The sequence below is a fragment of the Lynx rufus genome, unplaced genomic scaffold, assembly GCF_022079265.1.
Source record: "Lynx rufus isolate CCGP_SWC_20201006 ecotype Redwood Valley unplaced genomic scaffold, mLynRuf1.p SCAF_1, whole genome shotgun sequence".
Lineage (NCBI taxonomy): Eukaryota > Metazoa > Chordata > Mammalia > Carnivora > Felidae > Lynx > Lynx rufus.
Genome location: NW_025814823.1, coordinates 5,870,933 through 5,890,905, shown reverse-complemented (window position 1 = coordinate 5,890,905; position 19,973 = coordinate 5,870,933). Strand labels below are relative to the sequence as shown.

The window sequence follows — 19,973 nt, the reverse complement described above, 5'->3', positions numbered from 1 at the left end:
TGGATATCCACATTCAAGAGAAAAAAATCAGATCGTGTCTTAGTCCATTCTGGCTGCTATAACAAAATACCACAGACTGGCTAGCCTATAAACAACAGAAATTTATTTCTCACAGTTTTGGAGACTGGGAAATCCACAACCAAGGCACCATCATGGTCATGTTCTGGTGCTGGTTGTCTTCCTGGTTCATAGCTGGTGCCTTCTAAGCTGTGTCCACAGGTGGTGAAAGGGGCTAGGGATTTCCGGAATCTCTTCCATAAGAGCATTAATCTTCATGACATAATTACTTCTCAAAGGCTCCACCTCCTAATATCACTGGGCATCAGGATTTGAACATATGAATTTGGGGGGACACAAACATTCAGACCATAGCAGACTCTTACATTACAGCATACACAAAAGTCAAGTCAAAATGGATTAAATACTTAAACAGAGACCCCAAACTGTAAAATCCTAGAAGAAATCATAGGGGGGAGCCTGCTTGACATTGAACTTGGCACTGATTTCTTGGATACGATAACAAAAGCACAGGCAATAAAAGCAAAAATAGACAAGTACCACTAAACTAAAAATCTTGACTATATTTTGTTAAATTTGTCACTAGGTACTTTACGTATGTGGCTATATTGGAACTGGAACTGTATGTACAGCTTCATTTTCCAATTATTTGCTCCTAAAATACCAAACGTTTAATTTTTTAAAGTTTAATTTGAGAGAGAGAGAAAGGGAGAGAGAGGAAGAGAGAGCATGAGCAGGTGAGGGGCAGAGAGAGAGAGAGAGAGAGAAAGAAAAAGGGGGAGAGAAAGAATCCCAAGCAAGCTCTGCACTGTCAGTGTAAAGCCTGATGCGGGGCTCGATCTTTTGAACTGTGAGATCATAACCAAAATCAAGAGTCAGGTGCTTAACTGAGCCACCCAGGCGCTCCAATTCTGAATTCTTGATAGTGATAATTTATATTCTCTCTTTTTCTGGATCAGTATAGTAATGGGTTTACCCATTTTGTTGATCTTTTCAAAGAACCAGATTTTTGACTTTGTTATTTGCTCCATATTTTGTCTGTTTTCAATGTCATCGATTGTTACTCCTGTCTTTATTACTTATTTCCATCTACTGCTTTGTGTTTAATTTGTTCTTCAGTCTTTTTGAGGTGTATGTATATTAACCCTGTCTTTCATGATCTTTGTTCTGATGTTTTGCTATTACTGGGGGCTTTGCTGGGGAGGTACTGGGAAGGTCCCTCCCCTCCAGGGTTAAGCAACTCCCAGAGCTAGTAAACAACTTGCCCAGTGAATGTGCGTTTCTTATGCAAACCGACCAATCCAGAGCCCGTGCCCCTGCCACCTACTTTATCAGGTTCTCACCTTCTGGGCCACTATCCACTTGCCCTAAGCCCCAGAGCCGACTGAAATTATTCAAACTCGCAAAATCCTACATCTGCTTACCCTGTCTCACCTGTCCCTTTTTGGGGAAAGCACAATAAAGGTTCTTGCCCACACTTTCCTTCTGTTCCCTTTGCCTTCTGACTGAACTCAGTGCTGTCCCATGTGTCCCCCCCCCCCCCATCTCCACTGTGTTATTTGCTTCCATATCTTGGGATCTGTGAGTATCACAAATTGTCTTTTCAATGGCAATTGTCTCCCGATCTTTTGGCCTTAACTGTATCTCAAATTTTCTATTAATACACTGTATTTTAGAACAGTGTGTTACTTTCCATTCGCTGCATAGCAAATGACCACCAACTTAGCAGCTTAAAGCAACATAAATTTTTTTCGTCTTACAGATTTCACGGGTTAGGAATTTGACATGTTTTGGTTCAGCTCAGTGTCTTACTGAGCTGAAATCAGGATGTCAGCTGGCTGTGTCCCCGTCTGGAGTCTCAACTGGGGAAAAAGCCACTTTGAAGCTCCCTTAGTTGGTTGGCAGAATCTACTTCCTTGTGTCTGCATGAGGTCCTGTCTTCTTGCTAGCTGTCAGCCAGGGACTGCTCTCGGGAACTAGAGGTCACTCGTAGGTCCCTGCCTTGTGGCTCTCTCTGCAACATGGCAGTTTACTTCCGGGCCAACAAAAGAACATGTGCTGCAGCTTGGAATATCTCTGTCCTTTTGTCTCCGACCTTTAATACCTCTTTTGAAAGAGTCTACCAGATGAGGTCAATGGGAAGGGATTGTATGGAGCATGCACATTGGTGGGTGGGAATCTTAAAATCCTGCCTACCACGAGGCGAAAATTCAGGTGATTATTTTTCAACGTATTTTCTAACTTAAGCACTAAAACCATAATTTTTCTTCTATGCATTGCTTTAGCTGTATTCCATAAATATTAGTGTTATATTTTCAATAAGGTTATTTCAAAATATCCAATTTTCACTAATTTCTTCTTTGACCCATGGCTTATTTAGAAGTGTGTTAAATTTACATATATTTGGCATGTTTCTAGATGTCTTATTGTTACTTGTTTTTAATTCAATTTAATTCTGGACAAAGGACATATGTTTTAATTGGTCTTAATCATTTTGAATCCATTAAGACTTGTTTTACGTTCTAGTATATGGTTTCGGTAAAATGCTATGTGCAAATATCAGTTGAGTCACGGTGACTGAGTCACTGTTGTAATAAACTGTCCTCGTTGTATTTTTAGCCATTCTATCAATTTCTGAAAGAATTAAAATTATACTGTAATTTTGAATTTTATATTTATCCCTTTTATTCTACCCATTTTTGCTCCATATATTTTGAGGCTCTATTGTTAGGAAATATAATTGCTATTTCTTTCTGAAAAATTAACTTTTTAATCATTATGAAATGTCTCTGTTTTTGGTAATATTTTCTCTTTAAGGCTATGTTATCTGATATATCACTTCAGCTTTCTCATTATGGTTAACTCTTCATGGCACATAATAATGGTGTTATCTTTTCTAATATTTTCCTTTATTTCTCAATTTGGTTTGCATATACTTTGAGGGTTGTGTATAGCCTTTGTACTATTTTATTAAATTAAAAAAAATTTTTTTAATGTTTTATTTATTTTTGAGAGATAGAGCGTGAGCAGGGGAGGGGCAGAGAGAGAGGGAGACACAGAATCTGAAGCAGGCTCCAGGCTCAGATCAGTTAGCACAGACCCTGATGCGGGGCTTGAACTCACGGACCACGAGATGATGACCTGAGCCGAAGTCAGATGCTCAACTGACTGAGCCACCCAGGCACCCCTAGTCTTTAATAAGTCTCTTAAGAATATAATAAAGATAGAATAAAATGTTATGTTTTGTTAACTCTTCTACTGTTAAATATTAGATGAAGGCTGAGTTATACTTTTTATTTCTCCAAATTATATACAGCAAAGGCAGCTGAGACATGTGTTCAAATTTGTGTTTACAAAGTTTGTGACTTTGTGGGTCTTGGTTGCATAATTAGAATTTTCCAGAAGCTAGTCTTGTGAGTGAAAGCTCTATTTCACTTCCATATTGTGATTTCCATGGTGATCTTGGTACTTTGTTTCTTTAAGATTTTCTGTTTTAAGTTCTTGTAAACTTTAGAGTTATGTCATTTTCAAAACTCATTATTCCTGAATGGATAAAGAAGATGTGGTTTACACATACAATGGAATACTACTTGGCCATAAGAAAGAAAGAATGAAATCTGGCCATTTGCAGCAACGTGGATGGAACTGGAGGGTATTATGCCAAGTGAAATAAGTCAGTCAAAGAAAGACAGATACCATATGTTCTCACTCATATGTGGATCTTGAGAAACTTAACAGAAGACCATGGGGGAGGGGAAGGGGAAAAAAAGTTACAAACAGAGAGGGAGGGAGGCCAACCACAAGAGACTCTTGAATACAGAGAACAAACTGAGGGTGGATGTGGGGATGGGGGAGAGGGGAAAGTGGGTGATGGGCATTGAGGAGGGCACCTGTTGGGATGAGCACTGGGTGTTGTATGGAAACCAATTTGTAATAAATTACATTACAAAAAAAAATTTACCATGTTAGTAGAGATTTTAAAGCAATCTCAATGCTTCATATTCACACATTTATTGAAAATAATGTTGCAAAAGAAAAATGGAGCCTCCGATTATAACAAAAATTGGGAAGGAGTGTCATTTTCCATTTAGCAAGCCAGCTCACCATTCATTTCAAGACATCAAAAAAGAAAATATTTAATATTATAAAAAAACAAAACTCATTATTCCTAAATAATCATTACTGATACACTTGCTTTACATAATGAAGCAGATAATGCAATTTTCCCATATAATGTGCTGCAGGTTGTGCTGTGCAGAATTTTACATCATTAACGTTGGCAAATTGCTCAGGTAGTCATGTTCTATCTAGAGTGAACCATGTTGGAGGAATTATCTTCACTCCTGTTAACACTGGCAGCAGGAGGACTGGTAAAGAAAAATAATTTAGGAGTGGAAGAAAAAAAAATAAGATGTTAAGACTGTTAAGCTTTAGCTCCAAGCATTTACGTGTTCCAAGTAACTGTAAAATTGAAAGCAATATAGTAATCAGAAAAGCACCAAGTTTTGTGTTCAGTGATGAAATGAAGTATGAGAAGAGTTATTAACGTAGAGGAAAACTTCAATTTTGCCAGATTAGTTTGGGGTCAACAAAATAACTGCAGTCATTTGAGATCACTGATGGGGTATGTAGTCCGCTATGTGGAGAAAGCAGAAGTGGAAATGTTGACTATGATACACGTATAGTACATATTATAGCTCTGACACAGTATGAAATCAAATTTTAAGTGTCTGAATTTCATCTGTTTTTAGACCTGCAGGTTTCTATAAAGGCCTTGGTAATTCAAGGATTATTAAATTACCTTTTATTTCAGGAAACACAGAAATTTCATTTGAGTAATGAGTAATGAAGGCCTTCTGAGGAAAATAGGAAGGAGGATTGTTTCATTAAAGCTTTTGGAACTTCATACCTGTTATGTTTTAAAATTTTTCCCCAGGTGCCACATCTTGTTAAAATTTCATTCATTAACATGTTTAAGAAAAGTACAGATCATTAAAAAAAAACCTCTCATTTCTACAGATGACTGAATAGAACTGAAAAGTGTAGTTAAGCAAAATAGTTAAAAAATAATCTTTTAAATATGATTTAGTATTTTATGGCACTCATTTCACATAGTCAAAGAAATAAAAGAGTTGGCAACAGTCAAGAAGCCTTTTGGCACACTTATTAGTTCACTAATCTTGCAACAGAAAGTGGTAACTGATACTATTTTTATTTCACTTGTAATTGATGAAGGAATTTTCTTTAGCATTAATCTGCATGACTTATAGTTTTATTATGTATTTTCCTTAAAATACTCCACTATCTGAATTTTCTACTCTGCTACTGGCATGGGGAGTCATTTCTCTAAAATTTTGAGCTTTCAACAGTTTATGTGAATTATGAAGGAAAGGAAGGATGAACTGAGGAAAATAAGCTAAGGGAGGTGACTCCCACATATCTTAAATTGAACGAGTCTCTAAAACTTCTATACTTCCCCCTTAGAAACTGGAGACTCAGTTTTGTAGAGTTCACTCCCATTATTTTGTTCCCACCTTTGACATTTTTCTCAAAAATTCTCTGAACTTTCTGGTATGCTAGCACCCATTTGTATTTTCCAGCTGATATGAATTCACTCTTCTATACCTTTTAAGAAGCAGCTTTATTGAGATATGATCCACATCACACACAAAAATTGTTTAATGTGTACAATTCAGTCTGTTTTAATATTTTTACACATACATGCAACCGTCACCACAGTCAACTTTTAGAACACTTTGATCACCTGTAAAAAAAATCTCCATACTCTTTAGTTACCATTTCTCTTATCTTCCTTCCCCCACCCTAAACAACCACTAATCTACTTTGATAGATCAGGGTCCCTATATGCTTCAAACTCTATGGGTTTGCTTATTCTTGACTTTCATGTGAATTGAGTCATAATAACATAGTCTTTTGTGACTGGCTTCTTTCAGTTACTGTATTTTTAAGGTTCGTCCATGTTGTAGAATGCATTAATACCTCATGACTTTTTGATGGCTAAAGAATATTCCATTGTATGGATATTCATACAATATTTTGTTTCTCCATTCATCAGGTTGTTTTCACTTGTAGGCAATTGTGAATGGTGCTGCTATAAACATTCACGTACAAGTTTTGTGTAGACGCAGGTTTTCACTTGTCTTGGGTGTAGAAGCCTACGAGTGGTGTTGCTGGGTCATCTGGTGAACTCACGCTTACCCATCTGTAGTACTGTTAGACTATTTTCCAAAGTGGCTACATCATTTTACATTCCAGCCAGCAGTGTTGGAGAGTTTTGGGTTTCTCTAAATCCTGATCAACATTTACTGTCTGGCTTTTTGATTCTAGTTATGCTAATAGGTATAAAGTAGTATCTCACTGTGGTTTCTATTGGCATTTCACTGGTGATCTATGATGTCACGCTTCTTTTCATGTTATTTACTTTTTCATTTCAGTGAGATATTTGAAGGGAAGAATGAGGTAAAAAGTATGCCTCCGTCTACCATATTGATTCAGAAAGTCTTTATATTTATATATTTATATATAAAATGAGAAAAATAAGTGGTTCCCCCCCACCCCCCACTCTGTTTTAGGCAACACAACAAGCAGTTAATCAGAACTGTCAAGATCTTGGAATCCTGTTAGGTGAAGAAAATGACCTGGCCCTCATCATTGATGGTGAAACACTGAAGTATGCCTTCCATCCTGAAGTTAAGAGGAGCTTTGTCAATTTGGCCCTCTCATGTAGAGCAGTATTATGTTGTAGGTAAGGATATATCCACTGTTCTTTTCCCTTCCCTGCTATATTTAACATAAACATGTAAAGAAAATGTAGACATGGAAATAGGAGTTTTTGTAGAGGAAAAGTTCCTTATTGATAAAATATATGTTCAAATTGGAGAGAGATATCTGAGTTTAATTCTAATTGTCAAACTTAAGATGTACTAGAAAACAGATTATAATTTTTCAATGATAAATTATTGATGTATTGACCAGATAAAAGGTGTCTTCAGTAAGAACAAAGGTCCTCTATTTAATAAAAAAATTATTTCTATTAAAAAAAATTTAATGCTTATTTGACAGAGAGAGAGAGACAGCATGAGCAGGGGAAGGACAGAGAAGGAGACACAGAATCCGAAGCAGGCTCCAGGCTCTGAGCTGTCAGCACAGAGCCTGACATGGGGCTCAAACTCACAAACCGGGAGATCATGACATGAACCAAACAAAGGCAGATGCTTAATTGACTGAGCCACCCAGGCGCCCCTATTTTTTTTTTTATGTTTATTTATTTATTTATTTATTTTTGAGAGAGAGACAGAGTATGAGTGGGAGAGAGGCAGAGAGGGAGGGAGACACAGAATCCGAAGCAGGCTCCAGGCTCCCAGCTGTCGGCACAGAGCCCAACATGGGGCTTGAACTCACCAACCTTAAGATCATGACCTGAGCTGGTGTGGAACATTTGACCTGTTAAGCCTCCCAGGTGCCCCAAAGGTCCTCTATTTATAGTGAGGGGCATATCTGAAAAAATTCTGACACCTAGAGAGAAATGAAGTTATCGGTGTTACTGGAAATCTAAACATCAATTTAAAAACGGAAATCATGTACAACAAAGATGGATGGAGCTAAGAAAATAAACTAAGTACAGAGTAATTGTTCCTTTCTCCTGAATAAAAATATTAACTGGGCCAATTATGAAGACATTTTGATGCCTTGGACTTCTAAGTATTGATTTAGACGGTTTTCTCAGTCGTCAGGTTCCCTATATGCTTCAAATGTCTCCCCCCGGTGTCCTTCTTTGTTCACATTCATTCAGCATCAGCTACAAGAATTCGGCAGGTTCTGTTCTTTATTGCACTCTCACTTGTCACCACTGTAGTTTAGCCTTCAGGATTCTTTGTGACATAGCCTTCCATTAGTTAGAACCGAAATGACAGAAAGCGAAGTCAAATTCGCCTTTGGGCCAGAAGGGAATTTATTAGCTCACATAGTTGAAAATTCTGTTGGCAAAGCCAACTTCAAGGGAAGCAAGCAAATTTATCAACAGTTCGCCAGAATCATTTTTCTTTTCACTATTTAGACTTTATGGAACCATTTTCGTTTTGCATTCTAACAATATTTTAAGGAGTGTTTGCGGTCTCTCCACCTGAACCTCCTACTCATGCTGGAGGAAGCCATGAAAGGACATCATTGAAGAGGAGAGAAAACGTGGGCTAATTTTGCCACAAAGGATGGACATTCCAGCAGTTGGCCTGCAGTGACCTAGTGGTGGTTGGTCCTAAATCTGGCCTTACTCGTGGTTTGTTGCAGGGTTCCAATGTTGTCCCCCTTTTGATCCGTCTGGTGCAGGCTTTATCCCCAGGCCAGATCCCCTTTTGGCAGCAAGTTCGGGGTTGAGAGACCTCGCATCCTCATAGGACTGCATCCAGGGGAAGTTTCACATCTGCTTCTCCCATAAATCTCAGCAAATGGGACATCGTGCTGGGCTCTGAAAGATGCTTGCTGCCGGCAGCCTGAGATGAAAACAAAGGGATCGTATATACGTGCTGGTAACAGTGGGAAGAGCTGTTCTACCCCTAGGTCCAAAGGGATTGGAGGAGGGGAGGGGTCACTGTGCCTGGACGGAAAGAGTCCTTCAGAGCCGGTTGCCTCTAGAGGAGCAGTGAGCGGCAGGAGACAGACACAGCCACCTGGAGCGGATGTGGCAGGGAGGAGCAGGGGAATGTCCAACTTGACCTCACTCTCCTCCCTGTCCAGCTCCTGCAGGGGTCACTTGTCAGCCCACCGCGACACCAACTCTCAATTATCCAGGTTTAGTTTTTCCCCTTAGTCCCGTCATCCCTTTAAGGGTCCCCATTGGAGGAACAGTAAACATAAATGAACACAAAACTGAAGTCTGTTGACTGAGGTACGTCCTGAATGATGGAAACAATTTGGTATGGACCTGGCTGAAACTGTACTTTGCAGAGGGGAGTGGTGGTGGAGAAGGAGAGGAGAGTCTGTCTCTCACTTTCTTCATGGCTTCAAACTTTTATGACTGAGTTTTTCTGTATATCCTACTAAAATTTCATGAAGAATTTCTAGTCTGTACTCATGAAAGACATCTGTCTGTGGTTTTATCTCAACTTTTTAAGTGGCTTTGTTATCAGATCGTTCTAACCCGATAAACTGATTTGGGAGGTGTTTCTTTGTCCTGTTTTCTATACTTTCTGTAGTGTTTGGTATGATTTCTTCCTAAAATGTTTGACAGACTTCACTGTCGATGATACCACCTGGACCTGGACTTTGTAGGAAGGCTCTGATGAGTAATTCAATTTAGGAAGCAAATATTTTCTACTACTTCTTCAAGTTTGTGATTTGTGTCTTTCAAGGGATTTGTCCATTTGTTCTAGCTGTCAAACTTGTTGGCATGAAGTTTTTCACAATATTCCTTTATTTATTTGTTACTTTTGTGTGACGTGTGGTGGTGTTCCTTCCCTTCCTCATATGGATAATTTACTCTTTTTTTCCTTGATCAGTCAGGGCTTTACCAGTTTTGCTGATATTTTCAAAAGGCCAACTCCATGGTCTGTCCAGTTTTTTATTTATATTCTGATATATATTTATAATGTATATGTAATGTTACGTATATATAACATTAATATGATGTAATATATGTGTATTATAATATATAATGATACCATATTCTGATAGACAATATAATATGTACTCATCTGGATTATTTTCTACTTTTACCTTACTTTGGATTGAACTCATTTTTTCTCATTCCCTTAAGGTAAAAACTTTTATCACTGATTTAAAATTTTTTTATTTTCTACTATAAGCATTTCAAAATATAAATCTTTAAGCACTGATGTAATTACATTTCACAAATTCTGATATGTTGTGTTTTCATTATTCAGTTCAAAGTACGGTATTTTCTAATTTCTCTTGATTTCCTTTTTGACTCATGGGCTATTTATTTATTTATTTATTTTTTTAAATTTTTTTTTCAACGTTTATTTATTTTTGGGACAGAGAGAGACAGAGCATGAACGGGGGAGGGGCAGAGAGAGAGGGAGACACAGAATCGGAAGCAGGCTCCAGGCTCCGAGCCATCAGCCCAGAGCCTGACGCGGGGCTCGAACCCACGGACCGCGAGATCGTGACCTGGCTGAAGTCGGACGCCTAACCGACTGCGCCACCCAGGCGCCCCTGGGCTATTTAAAAGTATCGAATTCTCACACATTTGGGTATATTCCCTGTTATTGATTTCTAACTTAAAGCTATTATCAAAGAAAATACTTGGTTGATTTTTTTTTCTTTGGTACTTTGTCACTCTCTTGTCTTCTGGCTCCCTTGTTTCTGGTGAGAAATTCACGCTGTTGTTACCCTGTATGTGATGTGTCATTTTCCTACTTTCTAGATTTTCTCTTTGTTACTGGGTTTCATTCATTTAGCTATGTTGGCTCTAAATGTGGTTCTTATTGTATTTATTCTACTTCGGATTCAATGGATCCCTAAATTAATGTTTTGTTTTGTTATTACCAGATTGGAAAGTTTTCAACCATTATTTTCTCAGGGTTTTTTTTTTTTTGTTTTTTGTTTTTGTTTTTGCTACTTTTGTTTCCTTTGCTTCGGGACTCCAATCACATGTATGATTGAATGCTTGATGTTGATTACAGACAGACCCGTGGCACTGCCACTGCATTTTCAATTTCAACTCCTTTCTTTTTGGATTGCGTATTTTCTATTGATGTAACTTCAGATTCACTAATTTCTTCCACTCAGATCTGATCTTAAGTTATGAAGTGTATTGTTCACTTCATCCCAGAGTTTCTAATTTTTTTTTAATAGTTTACATTCTTCTGTTGGGATATCCTGTTTGTTGACTCATAATTATCATAATTTTCTTTCTTTGAACATATTTTAATTCTGTGAGCGTATTTATAATGCTGCTTTGAAGTCTTTGCTAACTCTTATATCAGGTCTATTCTCAGTCAGGCTGCTTTGTTCACTGTGAATGAAAACAAATACCCTTAAGTTTCTTGGCACATCTAGTGATTTTGTTTTATTTAGAGTAAAAGTGGCTATTGTGGAAAAATACAGTGTAGTTTATCTGGATTCTAATTTACTCTTCTGCATTTTGTTGGCCCAGTGTTTTAGTAATTTGCCTGGACTCGGACTGTCAAGTATGTTTCCCTATTCATTTGCAGTTACTGGTATCTTTCCTCAGCCTTTTTTTTTTTTTCCTTAAGCCTGCCTTCCCAGGAGTTTCTCCTGTGCCTGCAGAGTTTAGTCATCACGCAGTTATTTGGCCAAGTTTGTGCCTAGACAAGTCATAGTCTGACGCTCCTACCCTTGATGCTAGGGCCATATGCTGGTTGGAGGAATGCTTTCAGAGGCACAACATGAAAGCCTCTCTGGGCTCCTTCCTGCATATCCTTACTTTAGTGGTCAGTTCGGAATACGGGCAAGTTGATGACCTCAGCCCTCCCGTGATTCTTTTGTTGCACAATCTCCCTGTTACATTTCTAGCTGGTTTCCTGCCCTCCCTGAACTGAGAGAGCCACCCCAATTGGTTAAGATGTGGGTGTTCATTATCTGCTCCAAACCACGTCCGCCGTGTCTTGGGTAGTGCCACCTCTATGGACATTTGGGCTCTTTTCATAATTTGGCTGTTGTTGATAATGCTGCTATAAATCATGGTGCACGTGCCCCTTCAACTCAATATTTTTGTATCCTTTCGGTAAATACCTAATAGTGCAATTGCTAGGTTGTAGGGTAGTTCTATGTGTAACTTTCTAAGGAACCTCCATACTGTCTTCCAGAGTAGCTGTACCAGTTTGCGTTCCCACCAACAGTGTATGAGTGTTCCCCTTTCTCTACATCTTGCCAACAACTGATCAGAATTGATGTGGAGCTTTGGCAAAAGGCCCTGAACCACCTCACAAAAGGACTGAAGGATTCAAGGATGTTTAGCAAGGGGAGGAGAAGGCTTAGTTGGGCCCCTGTAGTTCTCTTTTCATATTTGGAGAGCTTCACTGGCTCAAACGATAGAATTAAGATTTCACAGTATGAAGAGTCAAATTTGGTATTAATATGAGGTACGTTTTCTTTTTTTTTCTTCACAAATATCATAGTTTAAATATAAAAGTACTTGCCAGACAAAATGGTGGAGTTATTATCATTGTAGTTATTGCAGTAAAAAAAAAAACAAAACAGTGTCTCTAGATGGAGACTAAACTTACAAATGGTTTCCGGAACATCCTCTACTTCAGCAACTTTTCACACTGTATCTACAGTGTATTAATGTTAACTCACATTTTCCTCATTATGAAACCAAAGGTTTTCCGTCTGTGCTTCTGTCTTAAAATTTGGAGTGTGTTCTAGTCAAGGGAACTTTGTCTCCTTAGTTTTTAATAATCTCACCTGAAATTTGAAAGGTTGAGATTTAAATTAGTTTTTAGGAGCTGTTTGGTGGGAAGGGGATGAACACTCACTCACTAGAAAATAAAACCTTTGTGTGTCCCTGATCATTTTGGATAGAGGTATGTAGCCAATTTATTTAGTGAATGAATACATAAGTGATAAATAAGAGAGAAAAAAATTTGCTTCTCTTTCCTTGGAATGTCTGTTAAGTATTTTGTGTAGACAGGGTCTGCTAGTCTGAAATATTTGAGGAATACGAAATTTGCTTTCGTAGCTTGTCTGGGTTAAAAGAAAGGATCAACAGTATCCTCATCTGCACTGGACACATCCACGGGAAAGAAGCAAACATTTGTTATTTTCAGTCACTTACCTTTGGATTGTTATTGTCACCACAGACTCCTGACTGAGATCTTCATGTTTCCTTCATGTCTCCTTGTAAAGTTCACTTGAGGGTAGTTTGATTTTCCTAGGCTACTCCACATATTTATCCTTTGGGGGAAATGCCTTTATACAGGTTTAGAAACAGATCTTCACTTCTTGCTCTCATGTAGCGAGATGATGTAAATTAAGATAGCAGGCCAGTGTTAGAAACAGGGAGCCTTGGGGAGAATGGCAAATTGAAGAGTTTGTCTCCATGTAAACTAGACAACTGATACTGTGTATTTCTTTGGGGACGTTAAAGAAGTTACTGTGTGCTTTCTTTGCTTTACTTCTTATTTTGGGTGGGCGGGGGAGGGAACTTTAAAAATTTTTGAGTATAGCCGATACACAATGATACATTAGTTTCAGGTGTACAACACGACTGGCAATCTCTGTTACGCTGTGCTCACCACAAGCGAGCTACCATCTGTCATCACACAACATTACTACAATATCACTGGCTCTGTTCCCTGTGCTGTGCCTTTTATTCTCGTGACTTCTGTTCCACCCGAAAGTGCGTACCTTCCACCCCCTTTCACCCATATTGCCCATCCCTTCACCCCACAGCCTCTACCAGCCATCAGGTTGTTCTGTGTTTATAGGTCTGATTCTGCTTTTTGTTTGTTTATTCATTTATTTTAGATTGGTGGGTGGAACGTTTTTATATCTGTTAAAAGCTTGATCAATGTATTGGAAAATTTATCCGTAGCTGTCATTTAAAGGTGGTTAGGTGTAGATTACCGTTGACTCCATGTTAAAGGCTTTTACGACAAGGTGAAGTAAAACGAACCAACATAAAACACTAAAAAGTGGTGATTGCTGTCTTCTTTTTCAGGTTATCTCCCCTCCAGAAGGCAGAAATAGTCGACGTGGTTAAGAAGCACGTAGGGGCCATCACTCTTGCCATCGGGGATGGTGCCAATGACGTTGGGATGATCCAGATGGCCCACGTGGGTGTGGGAATCAGTGGGAACGAGGGTATGCAGGCCACCAACAACTCAGATTTTGCCATTGCACAGGTCAGTGGTGTGGGCACGTCGAGTGCATGAGGTCTATCTACCCTACTCTTTAAGCTGCTCTTCATATGCAACTACCAGAACATTTGGGGTTAAGTTTTGTCCTTATACAGTTTGCAGCAAAAAGGTTTTTCTTGAGCAGTTATGGATTTGGTCCGACTGATACCACTGAGGGTCTGTAGCTCTGCTAATATAATCTCTAAATCCCCAGTCTCTTCAATCTGTAATGTGTGCTTTACTTTGTGGCATCTCTTGATGAATATTTCTTGAAGACTTATAATCTCCCAATTTCTGCTTTTTAAAAGTAGGCACCGCCCCTTGGCAGATCTGAAAAAAATAGACTGTATATTTTAGTGTAGCTTCACAGCAAAATTGAGCAGAAGATATAGAGTTCCCATATATCCCCTGCCCCTACCCCCACCAGCCTTCCCCCTGCCATCAACGTCCTCTGCCAGAATGGTACATTTGTTATAACTTATGAACCTACATTGACACATCATCCTGCAAAGTCCACAGTTTACATTAGGATTCACTCTTGGTGTCGTGCATTCTGTAGGTTTGGAGAAATGTATAATGACAAGTACCTATCATCACAGTACCATACAGAGTAATTTCACTTCCTTAAGAGTCCTCTGCACTCTGCCTATTCATCGTTCCCTCTACACTAACTTTGGCAACCACTGATCTATTTACTATCTCCATAGTTTTGCCTTTTCCACAATGTCCTATTCATACAGCATGTAGCCTTCTCCAACTGGCTTCTTTCACTGAGTAATATGCATTTAAGTACCCTTCATGTCTTTTATGACTTGATAGCTCATTTCTATTTAGCGATGAATAATATTCTACTTTCTGGATGTACAATACTTTGTTTATCCATTCACCTACTGAAAAACATCTTGGCTATTTCCAACTTTGGGCAGTTATTAATAAAGCTGCTACAAATATCCATGTGCAGGTTTCTGTATGTGGACATAAATTTTCAACTCCTTTGGATTTATACTAAGGAGTGCAACTGCTAGATCGTATAGTAAAAGTATAAAAGTATGTTTAGTTTTGTAAGAAACTGCCAAACTGCCTTCCACAGCGGTACCATTTACCGGAATGCATTTAAGAAGAGTGTGTGGCCTGTGATGTACAGCCCCTGCGTATTTGTAATATCCAAGCTGTTTAATAAGAACACTTCCTGCTTCTACATATTAATATTTTGACTTTTGAAGAATATTTTAATCAATGTAAGATCAGCTTTTAATGGATACAATATTTTCACCACAGTTGAGCAACTAACAAGAAGACTTTTCATTCACTCTTGGTGAATTCGGGAGCCACATGTAATTCTTGAACAGCTCCCTAGGAATAATCCCATACTTTGAGTAGAACATCCCTGCTGGGGCTATTCTTGTGGTGGCTGTCTTTGAGAGGCTAGATGATTTAGTACCCTGTCCACAGGTAAGCAGGTGCCTGAAACTGGGGTGGTAACAAAACGGATTCCTAGGATTCTACAGCATAGGTGAGGAGTGTATTACCCCAGTGTTTGAATCAGATCCATTCTGATTAAGTGTTCTAGTTTTACAACAGGGAAAACTAAGGCTCCTGTGTGCTAGAGTATCTGGGTTGCGAGAAGTGTCCGTAAACTATGATCAAAGCACCTGTGTCTGTAAACAGGGAAATGACCACACCAAACTCTCCTGATCCTGTCCTAAACTGTTCTAAATGCCGTCGGGATACATGCTTCCGATGATCTCAGCAGTTATATGTGACACAAGCCTTGAACTGGTAAACACTGTGCACACACCAGGCTGGCCAGTATCAGGTATCCTGGGGATCCGGTGAAATATTTCTCCTTTTTTGGCTTGTTCTTTTTAGATTCCACATTGTAAGTGAAATCTTATGGTATTTATCTTTTTCTGTTGGAATTATTTCACTTCACACAACACCCGCCAGGTCCATTCATATTGTCACAAATGGCAAGAGTTTATTCTTTCTTATGTCTGATATTCCCATTACACACACACACACACACACACACACACACACACACACACACCACATCTTCCTTATCCATTCATCTATTGATGGACACTGAGGTTGCTTCCCTATCTTGGCTATTGTTGGTAACGCTTCAGTAAACACAGAGGTGCATATATCTTCAAATTAGTGGTTTTCTTTTCTTTGGGTAAATACACAGTAGTGAAATTACTGGATTATATGGTATTTCTATTTTTAATATTTTGAGGAGCCTCCATACCGTTTTCCACAGTGACTGCACCAGTTTGCATTCCCACCAGCAGTGCTAGAGGGTTCCCCATTCTCCACATTCTCACCAACACTCGGGATTTCTTGTCTTTTTGATTCTAGCCATTCTGACAGGTGTAAGGTGATATCTCATTGCGGTTCAGATTTCCACTACTCTGATGATTAGTGATGTTGAGAATCTTTTCATGTGTTTGCCTGCCATCATATATCTTCTTTGCAAAAGTGACTATTGTCCTCTCATTTTTTAAAAAAGTACTTAGGGCGCCTGGGTGGCGCAGTCGGTTAAGCGTCCGACTTCAGCCAGGTCACGATCTCGCGGTCCGCGAGTTCGAGCCCCGCGTCGGGCTCTGGGCTGACGGCTCAGAGCCTGGAGCCTGTTTCCGATTCTGTGTCTCCCTCTCTCTCTGCTCCTCCCCCGTTCATGCTCTCTCTCTGTCCCAAAAATAAATAAACGTTGAAAAAAAGAAAAAAATAATAAAAAAAATAAGTACTTAAACTCCAGTTAGTTAACATACAGTGTAATATTAGTTTCAGGTGTAAATATAGTGATCCAACACTTCCATTCAGTACCCAGTGTACATCATAACAAGTGCCCTCCTGAATCCCATCACCTATTTAACCCATCCCCCACCCACTTTTGCCCATTTTTAATTGGATGTTTTGCAGCTTTTTTGGTGTTAGGTTGAGTAACTTCATTATATATTTTGAATATTAACTTCTTTTCAAAGACACCATTTTCAAATGTCTTCTCCCACTCAGTAGGCCTTTTCATTTTGTTGATGGTTTCCTTTGCTGTGTAAAAGATTTTTGTTTTGATACAGTCCCAATGGTTTATTTTTGCTTTTGTTTTCCTTGCCTGGGGAGATATGTCTAGAAAAGTGCTGCTAAGGTCAATGTCCGGGAGATTACTGCCTTTCTTTTCTTTTTTTCCTTTTTTCAAGTTTTTAAATTTAAATTCCAGTTAGTTAACACACAGTGTAATATTAGTCAAGGTGTAGAATTTAGTGATTCATCAAATACAACACCCAGTGCTCATCACTAGTGCCCTGAGTTTCAGGCCTCACATTTAGGGCACTTTATTTTGAGTTTATTTTTCCACATCATGTAAGAAAGTGGTCCAGTTTCATTCTTTTGCATGTAGCTGTCCAGTTTTTCCAACACATTTTTTTGAAGAGACTTTTTTTTCCCCACTGCATATTCTTGCCTCCTTTGCTGTAGATTAATTCACCACGTAAGCATGGGGGTATTTCTCAGCTCTCTCTTCTGCTCCACTGACCTGTGTCTGTTTTTGTGCCAGTACCATACTGTTTTCATTATCACAGCTTTGGAATATATCTTGAAAGATATATTGGTCTCCTTTCTCAAGACTGCTTCAGCTACTTGGGATCTTCTGTGGTTCCATACTAACTTTAGGATTATTCTATTTCTGTAAAAAATATTTAGTATTTTGACAGGGATTGTATTGAATCTGTAGATTACTTTTGGTACTATGGACATTTTAACAATATTAATTTTTCTAAATTAATGGAATATTAGCATGAAATAGCTTTCCATTTCTTTGTGTCTTTTTTAGTTTATTTTATCAGTGTTCTGTAGTTTTCAGAGCACAGGACTTTTGCCTTTTTGGTTAAGTTTATTCCTGTGTATTTTATACTTTTTAAATTTAATTCTCAAACAATTTTTCTTAATTTTTCTTTCTGCCACTTTGCTAATAGTATATAGAAACACAACAGATTTCTGTATATTAACTTGGTATCCTGCAACTTGCTAAATTAATTTATAAGTTCTAATAGTTTTTTGGTGGAGTCTTTAGAATTTTCTATGTAGAGTATCATGCCATCTGCAAATACTATCAGTTTTGCTTCTTCCTTATCAATTTGGATGCCTTTTATTTCTATTTCTTGTCTGACTGCTATGGCTAGGACTCCCGGTACTATGTTGAAGAAAAGTGGTGACAGTGGACATTGTTGTCTTGTTCCTGACCTTAGAAGGAAAAACTCTCAGTTTTACAGCATTCTGTATGATGATAGTTGTGGGTTTGTCATACATGGCCTGTATTATGTTGGCATGTGTTCGCTCTAAACTTACTTTGTTGAGTGTTCTTATCATGAATGGATGCTGTATTATATTTAATGCTTTCCCTTCATCTATTAAGATGATCATATGATTTTTTCCCTTCATTTAATTAATGTGGTGTGTGTTGATTTGTGAATACTAAACTATTTTTGCATCCTTGGAATAAATTCCACTTGATTATGGTGAATGATCCTACTATATTTAATGTATTGTTGAATGCAGTTTGCTCATATTTTGTTGAGGATTTCTGTGATCTTTGTTCATCAGAGATATTGACCTATAGTGTTTTTTTTTGTTTGTTTGTTTGTTTTTTTGTAGTGTCTTTGTCTGGTTTTCGTATCGGGGTAGTGCTGCCCTCAGAAAATGTATTTGGAAGCTTTCCTTCCTTTCAGTTTTTTGGAATAGTTTGAAGAGAATGGGTAGAGTTCACCTCTGAAGCCATCTGCTCTGGGACTTTTGTTAGGAGTTTTTGATTGCCAATTCAATTTTGTTACACAATCTTCCAAAAGAAGAAAGAATATTTTTAGGAATTTATTTCTCCTAGGTTGTCCAACTTCTTGGCTTATAATTTTTTATAATAGTCTCTTATAATCCTTTCTATTTCTGTGATATGTTATTTCTCCTCTTTGATTTCTGATTCTGTTCATTTGAGCCCTCTCTTTTTTCCTTGATGGAAAAAAGACTGGCCAAAGGTTGATCAGTTTATCTTTTTAAAGAACAAGGTTATGATTTCATTGATCTTTTCTATGTTTTTTTCTTGTTTTTCACTTATTTCTGCTCTGGTATTTATTATTTCCTTCTGCTATGTTTGGATTTTGTTCGTTTTCCCTTTTAGTTGTAAGGTTAGGTTCTGTTTCTTGAGGTAGGCCTATATTGCTACACATTTTCCTCTTATAACTGCTTTCACTGAGTTTCAAGGATTTGGGGCCATGTGTTTTCATTTTCATTCCTCTCCATGTATTTTTATTTTCCTATTTGATTTCTTCATTGGTCTACTGGCTGTTTGGTACCATGTTGTTTAGGCTCCACGTGTTTGTGCTTTTTCTAGTTTTTTGTTTTTTGTTTTTCCCTTGTAATTCATGTCTAGCTTCTTCATATCAGTCATAGTCAGAAAAATGCTTAGTATGATTTTAATCTTCTTAAATTTATTTAGACTTGTTTTGTGGCCTAACACATGATGTGTCCTGGAGAATGTTCCATGTGCACTTAAAATGAATGTGTATTGTTACTGTGTTGTTTTTGGATGGTATTTTCTGTATATATTTAAGTCCATCTGGTCTAATGTGTTGATTTTCTGCCTGGGTGATCTATTTACTGATGTGAGTGGGGAATTAGAGTCCCCTACTATTATTTTATTGCTGTCAAGGTTTCCCTTTGTGTCTATTAATATTTGCTTCATTTAGGTGCTCTTATGTTGGGTGCATAGATCATTACAACAATTATATCCTCTAGTTGTATTGATCCCTTTATTATTATATAGTGCCCACTCTGTCTCTTGCTCCAGTATTTGATTTCAAGTCTATTTTGTCTGATAGAAGTATTGTATCCCCTCCCCCAGACTTTTTATTTTTTTGACTTCCATTTGCGTGGCATATTTTTTTTCCCATCTGTTCACTTTCAGTCTGTATGTGTCTTTAGGTCTGAAGTGAGTCTCTTGTAGGCGGCATATAGATAGGTCTTATTTGTTTTATCCATTTTGTCACCTTATGTCTTTTTCCAAGTGTTTTCGACTGTTTACATTTAATGTAATTATTGGTAGGGGTCCCTGGGTGGCTCAGG

General features: G+C 38.1%; 1 protein-coding gene across 1 annotated transcript in view; it reads left to right on the top strand.

Moving 5' to 3' along the window:
- Positions 1-19,973, top strand: part of LOC124506879 (phospholipid-transporting ATPase IB-like) — a 188,388-nt gene that overhangs the window by 78,465 nt on the left and 89,950 nt on the right. Inside the window, exons 25-26 of the mRNA XM_047072938.1 lie at positions 6,612-6,784; positions 13,682-13,865. Coding sequence (XP_046928894.1) covers positions 6,612-6,784; positions 13,682-13,865 — 357 coding nt within the window. The remainder of the gene's footprint in view (positions 1-6,611; positions 6,785-13,681; positions 13,866-19,973) is intronic.